At 44.2% G+C, this 23,547-nt stretch overlaps 9 protein-coding genes across 9 annotated transcripts; 5 read left to right on the top strand and 4 right to left on the bottom strand.

Moving 5' to 3' along the window:
• Window positions 1-943: 943 nt before the first annotated feature.
• V1516DRAFT_680546 (uncharacterized protein) lies at window positions 944-1,908 on the bottom strand. Its single transcript, XM_066923107.1, has one exon. The coding sequence runs from the start codon at window positions 1,759-1,761 to the stop codon at window positions 958-960; it is 804 nt and encodes a 267-aa protein (XP_066775920.1). The 5' UTR covers window positions 1,762-1,908; the 3' UTR covers window positions 944-957.
• A 2,233-nt stretch (window positions 1,909-4,141) lies between these two features.
• Window positions 4,142-6,224, top strand: V1516DRAFT_687415 (uncharacterized protein; the record flags this gene model as incomplete). The annotated part of the gene is made up of 2 exons (XM_066923725.1): window positions 4,142-4,283; window positions 4,411-6,224. The coding sequence occupies 2 exons, from the start codon at window positions 4,142-4,144 to the stop codon at window positions 6,222-6,224; spliced, it is 1,956 nt and encodes a 651-aa protein (XP_066775919.1).
• A 435-nt stretch (window positions 6,225-6,659) lies between these two features.
• Window positions 6,660-8,855, top strand: V1516DRAFT_687414 (uncharacterized protein; the record flags this gene model as incomplete). Its single annotated transcript, XM_066923724.1, has 2 exons — window positions 6,660-8,441; window positions 8,493-8,855. 2 exons carry the CDS (start codon window positions 6,660-6,662, stop codon window positions 8,853-8,855), a joined length of 2,145 nt encoding a protein of 714 aa, XP_066775918.1.
• A 430-nt stretch (window positions 8,856-9,285) lies between these two features.
• V1516DRAFT_680538 (uncharacterized protein) lies at window positions 9,286-13,623 on the top strand. The gene is made up of 3 exons (XM_066923106.1): window positions 9,286-10,321; window positions 10,373-12,580; window positions 12,633-13,623. Exons 1-3 carry the CDS (start codon window positions 9,659-9,661, stop codon window positions 13,449-13,451), a joined length of 3,690 nt encoding a protein of 1,229 aa, XP_066775917.1. The 5' UTR covers window positions 9,286-9,658; the 3' UTR covers window positions 13,452-13,623.
• Window positions 13,588-14,701, bottom strand: V1516DRAFT_542083 (uncharacterized protein). Its single transcript, XM_066919179.1, has 4 exons — window positions 14,262-14,701; window positions 14,112-14,210; window positions 13,816-14,044; window positions 13,588-13,756 (listed from the first exon to the last, which is right to left on the bottom strand). The coding sequence occupies exons 1-4, from the start codon at window positions 14,445-14,447 to the stop codon at window positions 13,725-13,727; spliced, it is 546 nt and encodes a 181-aa protein (XP_066775916.1). The 5' UTR covers window positions 14,448-14,701; the 3' UTR covers window positions 13,588-13,724.
• An 852-nt stretch (window positions 14,702-15,553) lies between these two features.
• Window positions 15,554-19,593, top strand: V1516DRAFT_627780 (SNF2 family N-terminal domain-containing protein; the record flags this gene model as incomplete). The annotated part of the gene is made up of 3 exons (XM_066919812.1): window positions 15,554-16,387; window positions 16,438-17,033; window positions 17,082-19,593. The coding sequence occupies 3 exons, from the start codon at window positions 15,554-15,556 to the stop codon at window positions 19,591-19,593; spliced, it is 3,942 nt and encodes a 1,313-aa protein (XP_066775915.1).
• Window positions 19,529-21,439, bottom strand: V1516DRAFT_642243 (uncharacterized protein). Its single transcript, XM_066920117.1, has 2 exons — window positions 21,137-21,439; window positions 19,529-21,084 (listed from the first exon to the last, which is right to left on the bottom strand). The coding sequence occupies exons 1-2, from the start codon at window positions 21,145-21,147 to the stop codon at window positions 19,707-19,709; spliced, it is 1,389 nt and encodes a 462-aa protein (XP_066775914.1). The 5' UTR covers window positions 21,148-21,439; the 3' UTR covers window positions 19,529-19,706.
• On the top strand, window positions 21,338-22,330 carry V1516DRAFT_680530 (ribose 5-phosphate isomerase A-domain-containing protein). The gene has a single exon (XM_066923105.1). It carries the CDS (start codon window positions 21,366-21,368, stop codon window positions 22,263-22,265), a length of 900 nt encoding a protein of 299 aa, XP_066775913.1. The 5' UTR covers window positions 21,338-21,365; the 3' UTR covers window positions 22,266-22,330.
• On the bottom strand, window positions 22,219-23,199 carry V1516DRAFT_680528 (XAP5, circadian clock regulator-domain-containing protein). The gene has a single exon (XM_066923104.1). It carries the CDS (start codon window positions 23,145-23,147, stop codon window positions 22,278-22,280), a length of 870 nt encoding a protein of 289 aa, XP_066775912.1. The 5' UTR covers window positions 23,148-23,199; the 3' UTR covers window positions 22,219-22,277.
• Window positions 23,200-23,547: the final 348 nt, after the last annotated feature.

The raw sequence follows: 23,547 nt of genomic DNA, 5'->3' as shown, positions 1-23,547 counted from the left end.
AAGCAGGGCAAATCAGTAGCGGGTGGGCACCTGAGTTAGCGTGTGCGGGTTCTTCCAGTGTTCTATTTGGGAGTGCATAGAAGGCAGAGGAGCGCAGGAGTGAGTGCAAAGAGCGAGCACAGAGAGGGCAAAGCGAGCATGTCAACACACCGCAATGATGACCTGAGCGAAAAGGGATTAACAGAGCGTTGACGTTAAAAACAGGGCGAGCAACAAATACACTTTTAAGGCCCTTGGTTCATCAGCTGGGGGAGTCCAAAAACAATCCTGCAAGACTACTACTCTATACTTTGTATTCTAGCGCTGCGCCTTGCCAAACTATGCCTATGGTCGGCCAGAAGAAGATTGAATTCCGAGACCGAAGCAAAGGAGGCAAAAAGAGATGACCCGCCGAAATAGTGAAGGCGCATTGTGGTTCCGGACAAGTATACTATTCCTAGATAGTGGTAGGCGTCGTAGTAGTCGTTTTCGTCGTCGCTGTCGCTGCGGACGAGAAGCAACATTGAGAGCCATGTTCGTTGCCAGCGAAGAACACGCACGGAGAAGTGTCCACACAATAACCCGCTAGGGCTAAAAGTAGAGGCGAATGTAATTTAGAAACCTTGACACCACCGGAGCAAGCTCTCGCTAAAGTGGACCATCATTCTAATCAAAGCATAGTTCGACCTCCAATTTAGTCCTGTAGGCGCAGTTATTGGTGTCCGCAAAGATGATTGAAGCGAAAAGGCGTACAGTAGCCCGTATAGAGCGACGCGAATCTAGTAAATTAAAGTTGGGGCCGTAGAAGGCTCTGACGGCCCGTGCTCAGACGTCCCACCAAAGCAGCCTTGCTCGTTTAAGTTTCCGCCATCTCCTATGACGCCGCGTAACGCCGCACGGCACCAAATGCCAAATGGGAGTTTTGCGAACATTATGGAGTTGTCTGTGTGGCTCTTAGGCCGGCGGAGAAATGAATCTCTAAACCACAGACGGCGGCTGAGAGGAAAGCTGCAGAGATAGACGAAGACGATCCACAAGAGTTGTAAGAACAGAGTCCTCGACGTCTGGCCAGGTAGCATCGAGACAGACAACAATAGATCCATTGCGGACTCCTACAACATTTGCTTTAAGAGCGCTCATGGCTTCGGAGCATGGCTGCGTGAATCCAACTCGTTGTACAGCAGGTCGATGTGGATGAGGGGTAGTGGGATTGGTGCCTGCAGTCGTGGTCGACGTGCCAAATTGATGCGCACCAAGATTAGACAATGCTAGATCAAAATCCCGAGCAGTTCCAAGTCTAGATTTGAGCCCGTTCACTACTGCAATCGTGGATGCATCACGGGAAGGGCTGGATGTGATTAACCATCCAGGATTTTCAGTTTCTAGAAACTTATGTAAAGCAGTAGACATCTGGCGCGCCGCATTCCAAATAGACTCATCGATGATCTGTCTGACCGCGTTCGTACTATTGTCCGTCGTCCTATGAAACTTTTCGTAATTAATATTAGGCTCTTTGCTCAGAGGACTGACGTAGCGAAACTGGAATACGTAAACTCCCATTGCCGAATCGCTTCCAAGGTGCTGGCTATCTAGATAGCGACGTGCACTGATTGGAATCATTGTATCAATACAAGATATAGGATCGAAGCAATCAGCGAGACCACGCAATATAAGGGCGTGGACTAATCCTGTAAGAGTAGTCTGATGTTCTCTGCACTGAGCAAGCACGACACGTGTAGATTCTGGGCAAATTGAAATCACTCGGTAACGATTTCGCGACATATTCAAAGCATGATAAGGTCCAAAGAGACCGTCCTTGATTCGCTGAACTTTCGCAGCACTGTAGACTTTCAAAGGCGAAACCAACTTAGGGCCTAGAAGATGTGGAATCTCATCTTCAACCGGGGGTAAGAGGCTTGCCAGTTCGTGCTCAGAAAACTCTAAGACAGTTGTTTCTAGTGGAGCGAATCCTTCTAGAACGCCGGCTTCGATACTAGCGACAAGGTCCCTCATCATGATTGCGCCCGCTCCACCATCAAGAAGCCCGTGGTCGTAAATAAAGAAAACAGTTGATCCTTCATTTGCCAGTACTAACTTCCAAAGCTGCTGTTGTCCAGTGGCATCAAACGCGTAATCAAATGTTGTTTGCGTGAGCTCACTAAGATACTGGCCCATAGCCATATCAGATTCTGCGGAGAACAATTGATTCCTCATCGTGGCAGGCATATGCCACTCTGACCTCTCGACAAATTTGTCCAGATCCATGCGATACATCGGTCTCAAAAGTGGATGATCCTGCAAAAGATTGTCTCCCAAATCAACAACAGTACGGAGAGCTGCGTGCTTGCGAACTACTGGTACAAGAGCAGACAAAAGATTGTCTTTCGAACTAAGCACGAAGTCGGACCCAAGATCTGCCCAAATAACAACTGACGTGTAGAATCCCGCAACTCGTCGAGCAATAAATGCAGTTTCCAATCGTCCTGAACAATGAACATGGGCGTTAGCACATGCTTTCTGATATACTATCGTGTCCTTCGACAGCACGTAGCACGAAGTGCTACTTGCAAACTTCATCAACTTACCAGCCGGACGAGAAATCTGTTTAGTCATGATATAAATTAGTATCTTTCCAATATAAGAATCTGCCAGCGACTATGACCAAAAGGGATATAACAACGCGAGAGCTGTCGAGCAAGCGGTCTATTTCGTGACTTCGTGTGCCGGCATCCCTCTACAATCCCGACATGTCAATTAGGGTGTCACTTAAAAACGGCAAACAGTTACAATACAAGGGATTTGAACTGATTACATGCCCTGAGGCGTTTATACCGCATATCGTTCAGTCAAGTGTGAAGGGTTCGAATTGAAGGGTTCGAGGGTAAACTTGCCAGTGGGATTTGTACTACGTTCGTCGTGGTGTCTGCTGGGGATCGTGAACATGTGCGATGACGCAAGAAAAAGTAGATTAGAAATTGGCCCAGAAGGAAACGAAGGTTTCTGGATTATCGGTACAGTTCTGTTCTTTCAGGGCCAACGTCCACACGAGCACATAGACCGATTTTCACATGCCAGTTAAGCGTATGGCAAAGATGAAGAGGGAGCAGCAACATAGGAGCAGAAGCGGAGCGGAGCGCCAGGTGCAGGCGAAAGACTGAAAGAGATGGCCAACGAGGGTTTTGCGCAGCGCGGCAAAACGGTGAAAGAGGCCTGATCTGGTTCAATGGTTTAAGACCTCAAACGTTGCTAGTGAAGAGTAGCAGAACTGTGGCTTTTGCAGATAGACAGCAGGAAGGAAAGGGCTCTGAAAGGGCTCTGAAATGGGCGCTGAAATGGTTCGCGGTTTTGCGGTTGTGCAGTCGGCAAGAAGATCCCGTGACCAACGAGGACGAGAGAAAGCGGAGAGCCAACGGCATCAGCTTGATTAACGTGATTAGCAGAACACAGCGATGAGATACAGATAACGATGAATCTGAATATGACGGCGAATATTGCCAAATGAACACCATCACTGCAAACTTGGAGCTGACATCTGCAAGGTATACGAGCTGCTGTGTAACCAGGACAGCTCAGTTATGGCCCTTCTAAATTGCCTCGTGTATTCTCTCGCGTCCTGTCTGGGCCCTATTTCGTTCCCGATTTAGAAGCGTCTTCTCTCCTTTCGTCTTGAGCGAAATCCGTGGCGGAGCACATACCCGTCGGTACCTCGGTCGATCTTCTTAGAAGAAGCTGGTCGGCGCTCTCTCCAAAGGAGCGGATTCATGTGCTGTTGTGAGCATGTTCCTTCGGCGCTAATAGAGTTCTAGGCTTAGGCATTTGTTCGACCGGTTCAGGTTCAAAACGCACGTGCCGCATCCTCAATTTTTAAGCCTGCGAAGCTAGGCCAGACTAGTTCAGTCCTCAGCGCGCTCAGTTTTGTTCCGTCGTCTCGTCAAGAGGACGTCGTCATATAATCCATCTTGTCCCCGTCTCCTTTTCCGTTTTTTTCCTCCCTTCGATCGCCTTTAATCGCAGGACGAGATCTCTCCCCACGACGAGACAATTGCGCTTATTTAGATCGCAGTTTCTTGTTCTATTTGGCTGATAGATTCTCTTTTTTTATTTCCTCTGCAACACAGCGCCGGCTATTTCGGTTCCCTTTGTCTAGTCGTTTTGTCTCGCAATGTCGGCTGTTCGGTCGCAATCCTCGGCCGCCCCCTCTGGGCCGGCTCCTCTGACTCTCTGGCAACGAGTTTCTTCGCTCTTCTCTGTTCCGTCGAACTTGTCTGCATCGTCGACACCCAAGTTTGGCGTCTTTTCGATCGGTAAGTCTGTTCTTTGTTATCACTGGCTGTTCCGCATAGTTTTCCCAGTGAACCCCTACCGCAAATTCACGCATACTTGCACACAGCGCGTCGAATTTATTTCGAATTTACTGATAAATGTTTGTAGTTTCTCCTCTTTCTACTGGACATCTCTTTTACTCTCTTTTGTCTTCACCAAAGTCTCTTTTTTCTTCTTTCGCTGGCTTATTTCGTTCAGCACCTGCTTTGAAGTCCATTACCGCTGCAGCCCCATCGGACTCCTCTAACGCTGAATCCGCTTCCTCTCCTGCTTCACCTAACCCCGTTCAGCAAGGTGCCAGCATTTTTCCTCAGATTATTTTGGACGTTCGTTTCACTACGACTACGGCCACTGCTTCACGAGCTGGAAATGCTGTTTCGTCGACCACTTCTAAGGATTCTGCCCATTCAGTTGCTACTCCATGTGCTACTCCATGCGCCACCGATGCTTCTTCTACCCTTTTTCAGGTGCACAACGCCGGTGGTGAGCTTATCGGATTTGACTTTTCTGATCCTGCTTTGATGGCTCAAAATTCAACTTCTTCATATATGTTGCAAGTTCAACCTCAAGTTCAGTTTGCTCCTTCGTTCCAGCAACAGCAGCAGCCAGCACAGTATGGAGCTTCGTTCCCGCCTCAAGCCTTTGAACAGCAGTTTTCTGCGGCATCGTTGCCTCAATTGCCTTCTTCTGATGCTGATCAGGGTGAATTTTTGAACCGTCTCGATGAGCTAGAGCTTTATATTGCTCAGATGCGTAAGATTGCTACTTCTGCTAATACTTCGGGCCCTTCGCCTGTGGGATATGCGGTGTCGCCCTCTCTGTCTGAAGAAGTTGCTGGTCCTCGTGTTGTGCGTCGTCGTACCGAGCGCCAAACAAATGCTGCTCCTTATGTTCGTCCCTCGGCTTCACCTTCTGTTCATCGTCATACTAGTGCTGATGAGCTTGCTGCTGACGCATCCGCTGCTTTGCTTCCTACTTCTAGTTCATCTGTGCCTGTTTCTTCGTTTTCTCCGACTTCGTATTCTGAGACTACCGATGATGGAAGCTCTCCATCGTCTAGTTTGGCTACAGATGAAGCTACTCCTTATGGAGTATGTGGATTTCCCGATGTTTCGGATCAGCTTATTCTTCATGCCGATGTTTTGGATAGCTCAGAGAGTTTTCATGCTCCGATGGTCAAGGATGAGCTTGATCCCTTATCTCAGCCAGACATGCTGAATCTCTTGTCCTCAGCCGACCCTTCTATTACGCAGATTTTTACCATGCCTAATGGGACTTCCTTTGGAATGCCATCCGGATATCCTATGTTTGAGGACTCAAGTAGATCATTTGCCATGGTTCCTGCTGCATCTTCAGTTGCAATTCCAGACAATGTTTCTGTATTATCAAGTCCACGAAGTCTGAACTCACCGCCTACTTCAGTCGGAGATTCGCCTGCTTCGTCTAATACTTCGCCTTCATCGTCCCCACCCAAAGCCCATAGCTCAATGGTGATGGCGTCGCCTCCTCAGATGGGAATTCAGACGGAGATTTCTTCTATGCACGGGAGTTTGAATAGCTCGTCATCGCAGCCCAATTTCCAGTGTCCCCACTGCCCGTCTAAGTTTCGTATCAAAGGATATCTTACGCGACATCTGAAGAAGCATGCTATGACTAAGGCGTATTCTTGTCCGTTTTATGACCCCAATAACTCCACTCCATGTCATACCACAGGAGGGTTTTCTCGACGTGATACCTACAAGACGCATCTGAAGTCTCGTCATTTTGTGTATCCCGCAGGGACACGATCGGATCAGCGCTCAGGTATGCGAGGATGGTGTGCAGCTTGTGGAATGCCGTTCTCATGTAATGAGAACTGGGTAGAGAACCATGTGGAGGCGGGTGAATGCCGTGCTTTACACGATATGCCTGTATATGCTTAATAAAATTGGGAAATGTTTGTGTACGTTTTAGTTTTGAGTGTTGAGCTTGTTTTACTATTATCTATACTCTTTATTTAGTTTGGGATTTGTTTGGACTTTTCGTGGAGTTTTTAATTTATTCTATTTGCTGTTTCTAGTATACAAAACATGTACTTTTTATCTTTTTTCTGTGGATCGTTTAAATAATGATGTAATGAGTCAGTCATTGGTAAACTAAATTAGTTCGTTGTCTGTACAGCCTCGTTTAATATCAAAGCTTTGGGAATTTGTTGCTGCGCCATGCATGGACGCTATGGCGATGACCTAGAGCCAGGCACAGGAAAATGAGAAACTACACTTTTCTCATGAACAGTGAAAGATTTAGTATAATTGGTTAGAGACGAGCTGTAGTTCAGCAAGATAGTCGAGCAGGTATTTGCTGAAGCACAAGTGGAAATGGTTGGACTTCAGGATTCATCGAAAGAGCGAGTGACTGGCAATTATGTAACCTCGGGACCACCAGGGACAAGCCAGATATCTGAAAGACTGGTATCATCATTACGGCATGCGAGGAATAAATCGCGAGAAATAGCAATTGGTGGCATTGAAAAATTGAATGGATTCACCGAACAGCCGGTTATCCAAGAACGGCGTGAACAGAACGGGAATATGAGCTCCAGAAGTACAATGTCGTCTATTGGCGGTGACAGCAGTTACTCGATCGGTCGCCCGCAGCAGACGAAAAGGAAATACAGTTCTTCTATGTACGATGCATCGCGAACGTATGCATCTGTTATTCATGTCTGCTTATTAGCATATGGTAATATGCAACAGTCGCGAAAGTTGACGAACCGGATAGCAGTACTTTTGGCTCATGCTGGAACTCAGAGTGCAGCGCTGGAGATTCCAGAGTTAGTAGATAGAGATGACGATGTTAATTCTGCTGTGATTAAGCTATGGGATTTGATTCTCGAGAGTTTTCGCCGAGAAGTACCGCATTTCAACTACAAAATAAACCATTCTGATCCCTCGCTGCTGGTGTTGGATATTCTTGATCGCATAGCGACAAAGTCGAAAGATCCAGAATATAAGGCGAATGTGAGAGCAGCGCAGGATGTTAACGAGTTGTTCGACTTGTTTATAGAGGGGTGCCCAAAACTTTATTCGGACGACTTGAATATTATAACCGGCGCGTTCGCAGAATATCTTGAACATTGTATTCAGGCCGCTCAGTTGCGTGGTCAGGCGAGGCTAAGTTTGATTGGACTTTCCGGGTCTGCTATCAAGGGTCAAAGCAAAATGCCTAAATTAGAAAAATTCCTTGAGCAAACGATTTTTGTCTCCCGATTTCATGTTCGGATCCCGTTGGTCGATTGTGTCGGCTATGTATTCGACATCGCTGATAGCGTGGTAGTGAAAGATGTGCTGAAGTTGAAGAATTCCTCGATTCCGGAAGAATACGCAAATGATTTGTGCCTGCTGTTACAGAATGCGGAGCATCCTAGTCATAAAGATACCAGTGCTTTTATGACCGCAAAGGATGCGGAATTCTCTTACGAGCTGGAAAGGCAGCATATTCGCCAGCTTCTCAGTGTTGCGTCGGTGACAAATCCGCAACACATTTCTCCAGGACGGAAAGTAATTCCTATCGATCCCGTGGGCCAATTGCGCCCAATTGCACGACTCGCCTTTCAGCAGGATCTACCAGTGACCGAACGATTGATTGCAAATGATCCGGTTCTCTCTAATCCATTCGTCGATATGTCCGTAGCTGACATACAGATTTCTGCTGCATCCTTGGACTCGGTCCTATCGCGTCGTTCTATCGATCTGATAAATACAGTGTCTCTATTTTGGCGGATTCCGCCTCCAGTTCGGGACTTGGTACTGTTCGAGTTGGCTCTCAATCTCTTTATATCGGGACGGATGAGTTTGCCTACTCTAGCTCTTAGTTTTCGGTTCACCAAAGATTTCAGAGCAATAAATACTGATCAAATTTCATTTATCGCTCGACGAATGGACTATGAGGATTACAGACATTTACTGATGTCCTTATCAGTCTCATTGCAGCGCAAGATACGAGATATTGTAATCGATCAGCTACTGACAAAGCCAGCTGAAAATTTGTTAGACTATATTGCATTTCTGGAGAAATATGTTTATAGTGACTCGTTATTTGGTAGCAATTCCGCATCAGAATTTGTTGCTTTTGTAAGCACGTTGAATGGTGCCGTGAAGGTATTTCTTGTTTATTTGAGTATAAATTGAGTATCTACTAACTGAGCATAGCTGACCGTGAAGGACATTTATGGACAGTCATTGTCGGCAGAAAAATTTACGAATTTTGAAGAGCAGATAGAAGATGCAGTTTCAGTTTATTATGCATTAGTGGAAGACTTGGGTGATAAATTTACGATTCCGATGATTTATATCACAGTTGACTTGTCACGTTGGCAAGTTAATCTATCAATTTCCGACTGGGTTCATGAAGTTTTATTCTCTTGTTTGGAAACATCTTTGTTGTCCATAGTCGATGAAGTAAGAAACAGCACTATTGTTGATCGCGAACGCGTGAAGGAATATTTATCAGGACTTGACCAGGAGCAGAAGGTGATGAAAGATCTGTGTCAAGAGATGCAGAGTAAACTTTGATGGAAAATTAGGTTGATTATTTTTTGTTTTATTAGGCGAGTTAAACTTATCAAGAAATAATTGGGATATTGCCAAGACAGTATCTCTTTACAGTAGCATTTTAATATCAAGACCTTAAATGTGAATCGTCCAAGATATTATAGCGTGATCCAAATACGTATACGTAAATGTTCAAAATGTACCAAAAAAAAACACCCTGATTCATCAGAGACCAAGTTCTTCCTTGCAAGTACTGATCATATTTCATACCAATAGAAGGAGAAGGAAAAGGAGCGAGCGAAAATTTTCGAAGAGAATAAAGAAAATTTCCAATTTGTTGGCATACCAGAAATAGTCTTTGAATTATCATTTATTAAACAATAATTTTGTGGGAATTTTACGGTTTGATATGAAACTGCAAGTTTGTTCTGGAAGTTAGGGGACAAATCTCAGTTTGTCAGTCCCCAGGCGCAGTCGGGGCTGTGGTAGCCATCAGAGTTCGCAAATGACGACGACTTGATATTCTAGTCTATGATTTGGAATTTTAGATCCTAAGTCGTTGCTTCCTCTAAAATTCTTTATGAATTTAAGTAAATCCGGTTGAGCGATTTCAACAAGATTTGAACGAATAAGTAGAGCAAATCTAGTTAATATTGGTTTTTGGCCGAGCCGCTTCAGCTGTGATCTGCACCATCTAAAGATCACGAACCGAATCTTGCCGTATACCAACGATTCTTTTTGCAATTCACCGAGCTGAGGCAAACAAACGAGTGCCAAATAATTTCATATTATAGAGCATTCAGCTACCCGCTAGGTGATAGAGGATGGCGCCAGCTTATCGCACTACCAGTACGATAAGTACTTCGTCGGCATCCGGGGCCCGTAAACCGGTAGCCAACCAGATCACAAAGGAGGAAGCCTATGACTACGTTCTTCGTCTAGCCTACATCGAATACGTCTATACCGCAAAGCAGACGTTTGTGTCGGGCGTATTCTCAGCTATCAATCAGAATCCCAAATCTACTCGAATCGAAGTTCTGGGCGACAACTACGTCAAATACATTCGCAAGAACGTCAAGGAATATCTGCAATCCACCTCCTACAGCGACAAAAACATTCGGACAGCGTTCCAGGAATTTTCGGATTCGCTTGAATCAAAACCAGATTTCAAGGCTAAACTTAAGAGCGGAATAACGCTTGACGAACTACATCGCGCCTGGCTGCCCGCCCAATTGAGAAACGTTCCTCTCGATGATATGAACAAAATTAACTTGGCCTTTGTTGACTATCTCAATTATTGCTTGTCTCTAAAACCGCAGAATAGGTCTATATATCCTCAGTTTACTTCATTTATAGAAAGAGCTCCGACTGCGTTCAGATCAACTGTTCAGATCCCACTGGTTGTCGCTATCGGCAAAGTGTTTGATCGACCTAGTGAGCAAGTCGCTCAAGACGTTTTGAGTTTAAAGCAGAGGTTCTCGCCGTCGGTATGTTAAGTGTGAATGAATTTTGATTTTGAGCTGACCAACTGCGATTAGCAACTGTTATCTTCATACGTACGAGATCTCGGCGAGCGCGCTAAGCTGATTAACAGCGCCGAAGTCGAGTCCCAGTTTTCGTCGATACAAGTTTACGAAACTTGGAAAGGCGCCGAAATAAAACAGATGAATCAGTTCATCGCCTATGCTAGCAATATTAAACAATCTGTTGGTCCATCAGCTAATAATAACGTCTCATATCCTATAATTCCGCGTGATTGCGAAGGCTTCTATAACTTTATCTTGTTGTGTGCATTTCGCTCTGAGTTATCTATTCGAGAAGGAGAAATAAAGAGTAGCGAAGTCTACAAAAATCCGGCTAATCCAGACCGCGAGTTTTTGAATATGATGCCACAATCAGTTATCAACTTGTTGCAAGTTGTTAAACTCTACTGGCATCTTCAAAAGTCTACTCAGGAAATTGCATTGGTAGTCTTGGCTAAAGATATGTATTTGAACGGTGAACTGTCTCTTCCTGGAATGGCCCAGGTATTGAAACGATTTGCTCGCATCCGGCCGGATATCAAAGAGCCTTGGACTCTGAATGATAAGCGAAAGTATAAGTTCGCACTTGAAAAAATTTACGACGCAATCATGGGATCTATCGAGCAGAGTATCAAGCAAGCCTTGTTTTCTAAGGTCCGAGTGAGGATACTTCAGCAACTCGCATTTCTGCAGTTATATGTTTGCAATGATCCTGAATTTGCTTATCCCGAGGAATACTCACAGGAGCTAATTGCTCGTTGTCGAAAATCGGTTATGGATGTGGTGTTCAATATGATTGTAAATACAGCTGACAAGGTTAAACAAAATCAATCGTTCGATACTGTTTGGAATTTTTTCTCGGATTTACTGGATGAAGATGGTGAAATTTATAAAGGAGTGGCAAATGCAGAGTCTATTTATAATTTCCCAGATCAATATCTAAACGTGGACATTAAAGTATGGTCGAGTAGGCTCAATATTCCTTTATGGGTAAAAACTAGCTACGTGTGGAATGCTTCTGTGATTGCCCGGATATTTCTGAAACCGTTCCATGAATCAATAAGAGGGATGGAGATTGGCATCGAGCATGTAAAGATTATGCATACGTATCTCAGTACATTGAAGTCTGAATATGATAGTTTGAATATTTCTAGCGAAGTTCTGCCGACTCTACAGTTTTATCTAGATTCATTGAAAAAGGAGTACGGAGATGAAAAACTGTTGGAGCATGCATTTCCTGATCCTCGGAAATTCCCTATTGAAATCGAAGCGGAATTAATAATTTATGTCATCAAGTGGCTCCGATCGCAGCCTGTTCAAGCAAAGGTGATTACAATGACGGAAACGATTATCAAGAGTGAGCACGAGAACAATAGCTCGCTGGCTATGAAAGATCCTGAAAATGGAAAGCGATACAGCACGTCGGTTTTCGATTTATGTGATATGTATTTCCAACACCTACAGCTAATCAAACAGCTCAATTGGCAGAATCTCCGACATCTCGCGGAAATGTATAATTTGATCATAACAAATATCGTGCGCTCGATCAGAACGTATTTGAATCATATACGAACCGAGTTCATTCACGATATGAATGCAGTCGATCGTCAGTCGATCCAGATTTCGGTTAATGCTTGCATTAGGTTGAATAACATTGAATTTCTCAAAGACTCGTTGCAGTCTTTAGCAACGTCTGTCAATACAGAAAAATTCACGAAAGTTCTTGAAACTAATCGCAAGAAATCTGACAAGACACGCCGATACTTGTTTAGTATCGAAATAGTTCAAGGCGAGAATTTGCGTCCCTGTGATATTAACGGGTTGTCTGATCCTTACGTTGAATTGGCAATACAGCAAGAATCTCGAGTGATTGCCCGAACTCGGACGATATATAAAGATTTAAACCCGACATGGAATGAATCATTTGAATATGTTGCAACTGGAAACACGCATCTCGTCGCTAGAGTATGGGACGAGGACCGCTCGGGTAGAGATGACTGTGGAAGTTGCACACTGAATCTGAATCCAAATGACTATAAGCGAGTTCCAGTGAAGGATGAATGGCATGATCTAAAGAGTTCTAATCACCAAGAGCCCCATGGACAGATTAGAGTGATTGTGAGTATGGAGGAAGAGAAAGATACATTAGAGTTTTATATTGGGCGAGCTTTTAAAGAATTGAATGAGATCGAGGAATTCATGATCAGGTCAATCACTGATCAGGTAAGATAGATGTCTTTCTAGAGAAGATGCTATATAACTGACATGAATTTAGTTTCAACCGCGAGTGAAAGGAGTCATTTCACTTAAGACATTAACAAAAGTTGTCCCTTCGACAGGATTGTTAGATCGTCTCAAAATTACAGATACATCCAAGGGACAAAGTCGGGAGAAACTAGCTGAAGAAGAGTTTAGTCCATTGTTTGACGATCTGAATACTAATCTAAGTACGCTTGTCACCTCTTTAAGTTCTACATTACTGCATGCGGTTCTGCTGTCGAATTATGATAGTATTTTACGTTCTATGGAATTTCTTGTACTACCGCCATTATCTCATCGGCCTACAAGTCAGAAGCCGCTCAGTCTTGAGAGGTTGGATGTGCTGATATTGTGGATGAATGTCGATTGCCGAGAACTATTCGAAAACGATAACGTTGGTTTGAAATCGGAAGAATTAACCGGATCAGAACATTATAAAATCATTCTACTTGCTCGAGAGTATTATCCTCTAGAAGCCTCAGAGCTAGCGACAATATTTCTTCGTGTTGTTCAAACTAATCACCAGCGAATCAAAGAAACTCAAGTGCCTGTATTCACAAATCAACTTGGACGTGCCAAATCAGTCATGGGCCATCGAAATTTAGAAACCATCAAAACAGAGAAAAAAAATTTGGAAAAGGCTCAGACTCTGGAGGATCAAGAAAACGTCCTTTTGCGTCTTGTTCGAATGAAAGATTATACATTGTTGAACAGTTTACTTGAGCTGAGGAAAAAGGTTAAAGATTCGGCCGCAGCGGTACCGCCGAGCCCTGGAGCTATTGGACCGGTCCCACTGATGTTTAATCGGCGGCTGAATATGCCGAATTATCCTTGATGTCTTCAAGTACTGCATATAACTGCTCGGTAAAGAGTATATGAATTAGACTGGAATTTAGAGGTATTCATTAGCATTAACTCAAGAGCTGTAAATGTAATTGTAACTGTGTATATTGTATAAATAAATTATATACAAAAATGTCGATGATCTGATCTGGCAGACCTAAAGCAAAAACCCCGGATTATGTAAACACAATAATTTAGGATGTCAATCTTAAGAAGTTGTGCGAATTGTTTCTATGAGAGGCAAGATCGACTATTCATGTTGAAATTATTTCTGAAAGTTGTAAACGGTTCCATCGTCTAGTCTAGCCTGTAAGAAGTTAGATTCACGTAAAAAGCAGGAAATCCCAGATGAAAACCTACAACAAAGATATCCTTGAAATCATCAGCGCCACCTAGTTCTTTGTATAAACCATCTGCGTAAACTCTTGGAATTGACGGTCGTTCAGGTGCAGCGAATGAGAGTCCATATGCAGTCGCACTAAATACAGCAAAGAATCCAAGAATGAAACGGAGAGCAATATGGCTAGGAACAACATCATGGACATCTGGCGACCACATGTTGATCATGTCATCGTCCTCATGGAGCTAGGCTGTGTTAAAGACATACTTCGTTGAAAAGAAAAAATAATTGACAGTCGATGCAAACACTTACCGGTTCGTTGAAATTACGTCGAAGTTGTTGCATGTCGTATTTAGCATACGGATCACGGTGTTGGTGATATTCATAAGGAAGCTCCGGATAATCGCCCGCCTAGGCCCAGTTAGTTATCTTTCGAATCAGAACTGCAATTACAGCACATACGAGACGTTCATCGCTCTTTGTGTTTGGAAAGTCCGTGAACGAACGGGTTTCAGGACTCAATCCGTCTCCAGAACGATGTCGACGTGCTTGATATACGAACAAGGCACGCTGAGCGGTTGGAACAGCGAGTTTTGTCCGCATAGCAGTGGACTGCGCCATCCTGAGAATTGCTCGAGATGATGCCATTTGTAATTTTCTGAAAGCAATACTTTGTGCCCGTATTGGATATCAAGAAATGATTTATTAAGAGACAAAGACTATAGAGTAAACCAGTATCCCGCAACCGAATACATGCACTCTGATTGGCCTTCGCAGACCTAACCTTGCCATACAGCGACGGCGGGTAATAGTAGCACGCATATGATTGAGGGCCGCGGGTCGAGGGTTGAGGGTCCAGGGCTTAGAGCGGTGTGCTAAGAGTCGAAGGGGCGTGACTTAGCAGCCAGGTTTTGGAAGTTTTCGCTACTACTTGGCTAGAAAACACGAAAACGTGGGCTAGACAGGTTTGAATATCGATTTGTCGGTCAAAACAAGCCGGAAAGTTGTTGAAATTTTTCAGACAGAAACATCGAGAATAGACGCACAGATTGATATGCTGATGTTCTTTTTCTAACTGCATTTGCTTTTGTAATCTCGCATGGCACCTGCAAGAGCGACTAGGCGTTTTGCCAACGTGACAGAAGATTCGTCTTCTTCGCTGGCGTCGCAACCGGACAGTACGTAGCGATGTTAGATTTGAACAGTACGATTGGTAATTGATTGGTTTACTAACTTTTTTTTCTGTTTATAAAGAGATCGCAGCTGCATTGCTTCCACGTAGGCGTCTACGTGGCGATCATCTCGGTGACGGCTCCTCTGATTTTTCTGGAGCGGCGTCTCCTCCATCTATCGCTGCTGATCCCTCACCATCGTCAACACCAACGTCCACTCGAGTTCTTCGTCATCGAGCAACAAGTGCAAATTTAAATGCAATTTCGAGCGCACCGCAGCCCAAACAGAAAGTCAATTCGGGTGGTGTAAGGCCGACGCGCAGCGCCAGCGTTGATGTCCTGGCTCCTGCATCCTCAGGTCGGCGAACAAGACATTCTCTGCCATCAAAAATCAAAAATTCCCCAAAACTCTCAACATCTCCCTTTGGTTCTTCTACTGAAAGGCGAATAGGCAGACCTTTCTCTAAAAGTCTTAAGAATGGGCCTGGACGGCCGTCTCGAATATCCAACTCAGAGTCAGCGCCAAGCAGGGGACCTGGTCGGCCGCCCTCTCGAAACTCAGTTTCAAATTATGAATCCGAAATGCTTGAGAGACCAGTCAATAGACAATCTGGCAAGACCATAAAATCTGCGACGGTCCAGTCAAATGATAAAACATCTGACATTTTAGAAGATAACACGCCAGCTCGAAGAGGTCCTGGTCGACCGCCCAAGAAACATGTCATAGACGATAGTCCCTCCGCTATCTCGGATTCAGAGCAACGTGAGTCCAAACGGTCGCGACCTATCAGGACTTCGACTCGTCTCGCTCGCGAAAAGTCGCCTTCAACAACCGAAGTTGCAGTCGAGTCGGAAGATGAAAATCAGGTGGATCTATCTACGCGACTAAAAATCAAAATCAAGTATAAGGTTCCTAGTCCGATTGTTAGCCAACCGGCACATATTCCTGCTATCCCAACTTTTGGTTCTCTTGACGAATATCTCTCGTCATTTCGGTTATTAGATGACGAGGTTTCAGAAGATGTTTTTAATAAGCGAATCGATGATGAAATTGAACTCAGACAGGAAATTAATGATGCCATCCGGCAAGGAAAAATAACCATCGATTCTGAGAATCCTGACTCTGGGAATATCTCCCAGCAACTGTCTCGTTTACGAAAACCTTTTGACCCGATAAAAGAACACTCATATCGAGATTATTTCATTTCTCAAGCGGCATTTTTTTCTAAACTCTCCTCCGATGAACGAAAAAATCACATATCAAAAGCTAAAAAGGTTGCTGGCATGGTTCAAGCACATTTTAAGAGACTCGAAGGAGCTGACGAGAAGGAACGAAAAATGGAAGAAAAGCGCATTCGTCAGTTGGCTAAGAGGACTGCCTTGGACGTTAGACGAAAATGGAGATTAGCTGAAAAGGTATGCCTAGTCTTGTGTACTGATCGAGCTGAATGTTAATGAATTTATAGGTTGTTCGACAAAGGTTAGCAGCGAGAGCACAAGAACAGCAACGGTTAGAAGGAAAGCAGCATCTACACAAGATTTTGAATCAGTCGACACAACTCTTGGAAGCTCGTAAAGATGAGATTCGTAAGCAAATCGAAGGACCGGGTGATGAAAGCGATAGTGCTCTTGATCTCGAAAATGCAGAATTGTCAATGGAAGATGAAGATGAAGACTCTTTTTCGGACATGGACATGTCTTCAGAAGATTCTGATTCTGATTCTGCTGATTCTGAAGCTGAAGACAAGAAAAATAGAGATTCTATGGAGGACGAGAGTCTGATTAATCAATCAGCCCAAGTAATAAACGAAGATCATGAGATGGAGACGAATGACGATGAATCTGCCTCCATCATTAACGATCGAGAAACTTCTGTTCCACAATCTTCTCTTTCTGAAGAACTAACGCCTCCTACACCTTCAGTCGACGTGACGGTCAAAACTCCTATTCCATCTTTGCTGCGTGGAACTCTTAGGGAATATCAAAAGTCAGGACTTGATTGGCTTGCTGGACTGTACAATAGTGGTACGAATGGTATTCTGGCCGACGAAATGGGTCTTGGGTATGTGAATACACATATATATGTTTAATTTGACTGCTAACAAAACAGAAAAACTATTCAAACAATTTCATTGCTTTCTTATTTAGCATGTGAGAAGGAAATTTGGGGACCACACTTAATTGTCGTACCAACCAGTGTCATGTTGAATTGGGAAATGGAGTTCAAGCGATTTGCTCCTGGCTTTCGAATATTAACCTACTATGGCAATCCAACGCAAAGAAAAGAGAAACGTCGAGGATGGAATAATGACGATTCATGGGATGTTTGTATTACATCATATCAACTCGTTATTCACGATCAGAATGCATTTCGACGAAAGCAATGGCAGTACATGATTCTTGATGAAGCTCATAACATCAAAAATTTTCGATCACAGCGCTGGCAGGCCTTGTTGAATTTTAAAGCGCATCGACGGTTGCTATTAACCGGAACGCCGCTGCAGAACAATCTGATTGAGCTTTGGTCATTGCTGTACTTTCTAATGCCCTCATCGAAAGCGAACTCGCAGTTGATTCAAAGTGGCTTTGCTAGTCTTGCTGACTTTCAACAATGGTTTTCACAGCCTGTTGATAAGTTAATAGAAGGCGAATATTCCAAAGACGATTCTGAAGCTCGAGCTACCATTGCGAATCTGCATCAAGTTTTGAGACCGTATCTTTTGCGACGACTTAAAGCGGACGTTGAAAAGCAAATGCCTGCAAAATACGAGCATATCGTTTATTGCAAGTTATCCAAGCGTCAACGATATCTCTATGATGATTTCATGTCAAGAGCCCAAACCCGGGAAACACTAGCTTCTGGGAATTTTTTGAGTATAATCAACTGTTTAATGCAACTTCGAAAAGTGTGTAATCATCCCGATTTGTTTGAGGTTCGACCAATTGTGACATCGTTTGCGATGGAAAAATCCGTGGTTTCCTCGTTTGAGATAAAAGAATTACTTGTGCGAAAGCGATTACTAGAGACAGACATTGAACGAGTCGATTTTGACTTTTTGAATTTAACTCCTGCAAAATTAGAAAATCGCTATTCTACGGTTGATTCAGATCAGCTGTTAAAATTGTGCTCGAATTATGCAATGGAGCGGGATCTGTATCATCAGAGGAAGCAAGTTGAGGGTATTGAGTTGGCTGTGAATTATTCTAATGTCAATGAGTACCGGAAGAGTAAGCAGCTGAATGTTCAATTATCCTTGATTCAAGAACTCGAGCATCGAATCTATGTAAACCGTTTTCGTTGCGCAAAGTCGCCGATATATGGCAAGAATTTTATTAGTCAATGCCAAGTTCTTGGGAGAAAGGAATTTTTACGTTCGAAGGATGGTGATCCGGCAGTGATTACAACAATTGTGAACTCTCAAATGGTTATGAATTTGATGTCGCGGTCCGAACAAATGAAAGACATCATTGAGCATTACGCATGCTTGACGCCGAATGTGGTTGCGCTTGATATGCCGCAAGTGCTATTTTCCGGCATTCTACAAGACGATTTTGAAAGAATTAGACAAGAATATAAGAATCCAATGCACCAGGCTCAGGTCAAGCTATCAATTGCGTTTCCAGATAAACGGCTGCTACAGTACGATTGTGGTAAACTGCAATGTCTGGCAAAGTTATTGCAAGAGCTGAAGATTGGCGGTCATAGGGCACTTATATTTACGCAGATGACGAAGGTTCTAGATATTTTAGAACAGTTTCTGAGTATCCATGGTATTTTATATTTGCGACTTGATGGCGCGACGAAAATCGAGCAGCGGCAAATAATGACGGAGAGGTTTAACTCGGATTCCCGGATCATGGTTTTTATACTATCGACGCGATCAGGTGGATTAGGAATTAATTTAACGGGTGCTGACACTGTTATATTCTATGACTCAGACTGGAATCCAAGTATGGATAAGCAGTGTCAAGATCGGTGTCATCGGATCGGCCAGACTCGCGACGTACATATCTATCGCCTAGTTTCGGAGCACACGATAGAGTCTAATATACTGCGGAAAGCGAATCAAAAGCGAATGCTCGATAACTTAGTAATTCAGGAAGGAGAGTTCACAACTGATTATCTAACGAGGCTGACTTTGAGTGATATGCTTGGAAGCAGTCATGAAGATGAGGTTGGAGGAGATAAAATTTTGAAGGTTGTCGGTGGAGGTAGTATTGAGAAAGTGCTAGCAGCTGTGGAAGACGAAGATGATGTTGTTGCAGCTAAGGTTGCAATGAAGGAGTCGAGAGTTGATAATGAGGATTTTGGGACCGAAACTGGAGAAAGCACCGCAGCCGCTACGGGGAGTGCTGAAGCAACGGAGGGACACAAGCCATTTATAGATCGAAGGGAATCTTCTGCACAGATCGCACAGTCCAGTCAAGTATCACAAGTGGCTACGCCGCAAGACCAAGAGGAGGAAGTTGACGAAGAACAGGTACAGGAAGAAGGAGAAGAGGAAGAGGAAGAGGAAGAAGAGGAAGAAGAGGAAGAAGAGGAAGAAGAGGAAGAAGAGGAAGGGGAATCAGTGGACGACTATATGATTCGGTTCATAGAGCAAGGCTATTATTGGGATTAAATGTAGATATAGGCGTTTCGGTTAATATAATTGTTATGTATCAAGTTAAAAGAATGGTTTATGGGAGCAAGGAGTAAGCATATGTACGGATATGGATATTGAATATAAATGTATTATCTTTCTCTGGATTCAAGACGGGCTACTGTATGATGATACTCTGCGACCTTGTTTCCAAGGGCCATGAAGACAGCGTATTCTTCTTTCAACGCACGCAACACAGCATCAGCACCGAGCGCCGGGCTGGCACGGCCGCCATCCAAAGATTCCTGATTGAGTGCATCGACGGCCCGATCTACGTCAGCCAATACTGCTGTGTAATCAGTTAACTTTGACTCTAGACCGGAAGCACGACGATCAAAATAGGCTAAGAGCGGATCGCCGGGGGGAAGTCTTGCACCTGGAGTGCGAAGATATTGCAGAATTGAGAGACAATGTGCGGTGTCATTAACGGTTGTATCGACGAGGTCTCTCGTTTCTGAAACAGCAGCAGTGTCGTTTGTGAGTGCTTGGGTTGCGCCAGCAAGAGTGCGACCGAGCATTTCAACGTCAGTAGGTACTGAGTGAATGTAGTCTGAATGCGCTGATTTGCGGGCCGCAAAGTCATCCGAGATGGTGATCTGACTAGAGATATAAGAGTCGATCGAGTCAAGTTCCTGTTGCATCGACGTAGGAAGGTCGGAATGCCGCGTGAGAGAAGTGATGGAGGTGATTTGAGTTGGTGGAGGGAGTGTTGTCGTGCTCGGTTTCCCGGCGGCTGTGCTGAAAAGTGACGTCGATGTAGTATTTTGACCGAATTGAGGTGTCGTGGTATTTCCTGTGAATGTGTTTGATGGTGCAGTCAAGTTGAAGGAAGTAGAAGCTGGTGTAGTTGTTGTTCCAGGTGCTGTTCCAATCGAAGGCCCTGAGTTGAAAGAAAATCCTGTGTTGGTAGCTCCCGTAGTGGAGCTCGCACCGGGCACAGAAGTTGGATTAGCATTCAGACTGAAACCTGATGGAGCAGCTGGTTGCGTGCTTCCAAAAGAAAAACCGGTGCTTGCAGCAGGCTGGCTTGGATTGGAACTTAATCCCGGTACAACAGCTGGCTTAGTGTTTCCGAATGAAAATCCGCTCGATGTAACAGGTTGACTCGTACTTGAACTGGGTGTTGACGAAGCTGCCGGTTTTGCTCCTCCAAATGAAAACGTGGTTGATGTAGCTGGCAAACTAGAATTCGAATTCAAAGCCGGCGCCTGATTTGTGGATGCGAATAGGGAAGGTGTTGATCCAGCTGTCGATCCAAACATTGGTGCTGTTCCAGCTGTCGATCCAAACAGCGGTTTAGCTGTTGTTCCACTCGGAGTAGCAGCAGTTGAAGCAAATAGCCCTGGAGTCGTTGAAGAACTCGATCCGGTAGCTGAAGTCGACGATGGCCCACTGAAAGAAAAAGAGCGCTTGATACCAGGCGCTTGACTCGCCGTAGATGAGCCAAAAGCTGGAGTCGGAGTATTTCCACTGAATTCACTTCGTTAGACTTTATTCTCAATATCAAATTTGTTATACTTACAAGAGTGACATTATTATCTTCTGTTTAGCGTGGTGGGCTTCTAAAAATTGATCTGCAAAAGAGATAATTTCAATATAATCGCGTCAAGTAAACACAAATATCACGTGATGGTCACGTGCACCCCTGCATAAATCGCGCAAACTTAGACACAGCGAAGTAGCCGATGCCGCGAGCAAGGCCGAGCCGGAGAGTCGTGATCCGGCACAATTTATATTTAATTGGCAATTGAATGATCCGAAGAATATTAGGATATTCAGGATATTCAGGATATTCAGCGCGGCTAGGATATTTGGGATATTCGGGAGTATCTAGAAAATCAGGATTATCAAAACTATCAAGATTGCCACGGTTTTCAAGGATATCATTGTGCCCTCAATCAACAATGTCGCTGGATCCAATTGAATCTGCGAAACGGCTGGCAGCCTATACCGCAATTGACACTCACTTCCCAGCTTCTGCAAGTGTGATCGGGATTGGTAGTGGATCAACTGTCATCTACTGTGTGGAACGAATTGTACAGAAAGTTGCTGCGGGTGAGATTGCAAAAGATGTCGTTTACGTTCCAACCGGGTTCCAAAGTAAAGAGTTGATTATCCAAGGTGGCCTGCGGTTGGGCGCGATTGACAACTATCCGGTGCTAGATGCTGCGTTTGATGGTGCAGATGAGGTCGACACAGCATTGAACTGTATCAAAGGTGGAGGAGCGTGTTTGTTCCAGGAGAAGCTCGTTGCCCAGTGTGCAAAGAAATTCATTGTCGTCGCCGATTTCAGGAAAAATTCGAGTGCGTTGGGGACAGCCTGGGTTCAAGGTGTGCCGATAGAGGTCGTACCTCTCGCTCATGCGCGGGTCACGGCGGATTTATTAGCGATGGGTGCTATCTCAGCAAAGCTGAGGTTGGGTGGTAAGGCAAAGGCAGGCCCGGTCATTACCGACAATTCCAATACAATCATCGATGCACATTTTGGTGCCATAGCTGATCCGGTCGCACTCGCGAAAAGCATTAAGTTGCTCGTAGGCGTCGTCGAGGTGGGCTTGTTTGTGGACATGGCTGACGCTGCGTATTTTGGTAACGAAAATGGGTCCGTTACCGCAAAGTTCCAGGACGGAACTGTCTCGACTATCGTGTAATTCAATATAAAATTATGTAGTTAACTGCTGCTGATAATATACAAACCCGTTGCGATCGCGCAAAATCTGCTGTGAATAGTCTGTATCCGGATCAAAGTCTGTCCATAAACATGCAGGGAAAAGATGTTTGTTCTGTTCGTACCATTTCCGATGAACAATTTTAGATCTTTTCCAATCATTTTCATCTTTATTAGCTCCCGTAAAATCGAACAACAGTCCGTGACGCAACGGTACTGGGTGCCTGATAAAATACAAAAATTCATAATGATGCGGAATTATTAGATGATCTCGCACAAACAGCATATCGTCAACCGTTCCTCGATGAAACTCTGGCCGATTTTTACGTGCTCGGTCTAGAAGAACCCAGATCTGATCGCTTTTTTTAATAGTCACAGCACCGGCCGTCGAGTTGCCGTTGTAGTAGGCAAAGTGGATCGTCATCTGTTCTTGACGAGACTGGAGAAGTGCCGCGCGGTCGTTTCTCTTTTCTCGTTTAGTGATTAAAAAGGAGGTGTCGACGGAAAGGTCTAACTTTCTTGTCTCTGGTCCATCTCGATGGATATTATTACGAGCATGCTCATGGTCTTGCTGGAATTCATCCCCAAACGACAGTTTTCCATGATTGATCTTCGACTTCAACCGTCCCGAGCTCGTCTTGCCTACTCTCGCAGTAATTCGAGTTTTCGGATTCGCTTCCTGCTGTCCTTTTGCAATTTTTAGTTCTCCAAATCGAGTTGCTTCCGCAGGTTTGAACTCTCTTAACGAGGACGCGTTCTTGCTCGAAACAACAAGGTCGATTGCGGAATCGGATTCCTGTTGTTGTTTGTATTCTTTCTGGTCTTTAGTGCTTGCTCGTGAAAGTTTTTTGGGCTTCGAGGACATTTGAGTATGCTGATTTCTATTTAAATTCTGTTTCTATGAATTTTAGTGAGTTCGATGATTTTGCTATCGACTCAACCTACTCGAGATCTCCCAGCTAGAAATCATTCTAATTGATTACGTAATTCTATGAACGGCATGACTTGAATTTGCGCTCCTGAATTTAAGATAACGAAGAATGATTGTTTAGCATTAGAACTGTTAGGACATGTCAAATTAATCCTTGTAAAGGAAATCTGGCAAGATTAATCCTGATCCATGAGTATTTGCTTCGATTACCACATTTGAACTCTCTGACTGGAAATTAATATAAATTAATACACCTATAACCCAGGAGCTAAGACTTTGCAATCAATGAACCTTTTTGAACGCGCACCACTGAAATGTTCCTGCTTAATATTTC

This window comes from Lipomyces oligophaga (assembly GCF_038497815.1).
Source record: "Lipomyces oligophaga strain CBS 7107 unplaced genomic scaffold V1516scaffold_7, whole genome shotgun sequence".
Classification (NCBI taxonomy): Eukaryota; Fungi; Ascomycota; class Lipomycetes; order Lipomycetales; family Lipomycetaceae; genus Lipomyces; species [Lipomyces] oligophaga.
This window is presented reverse-complemented; position numbering and strand designations above follow the sequence as displayed.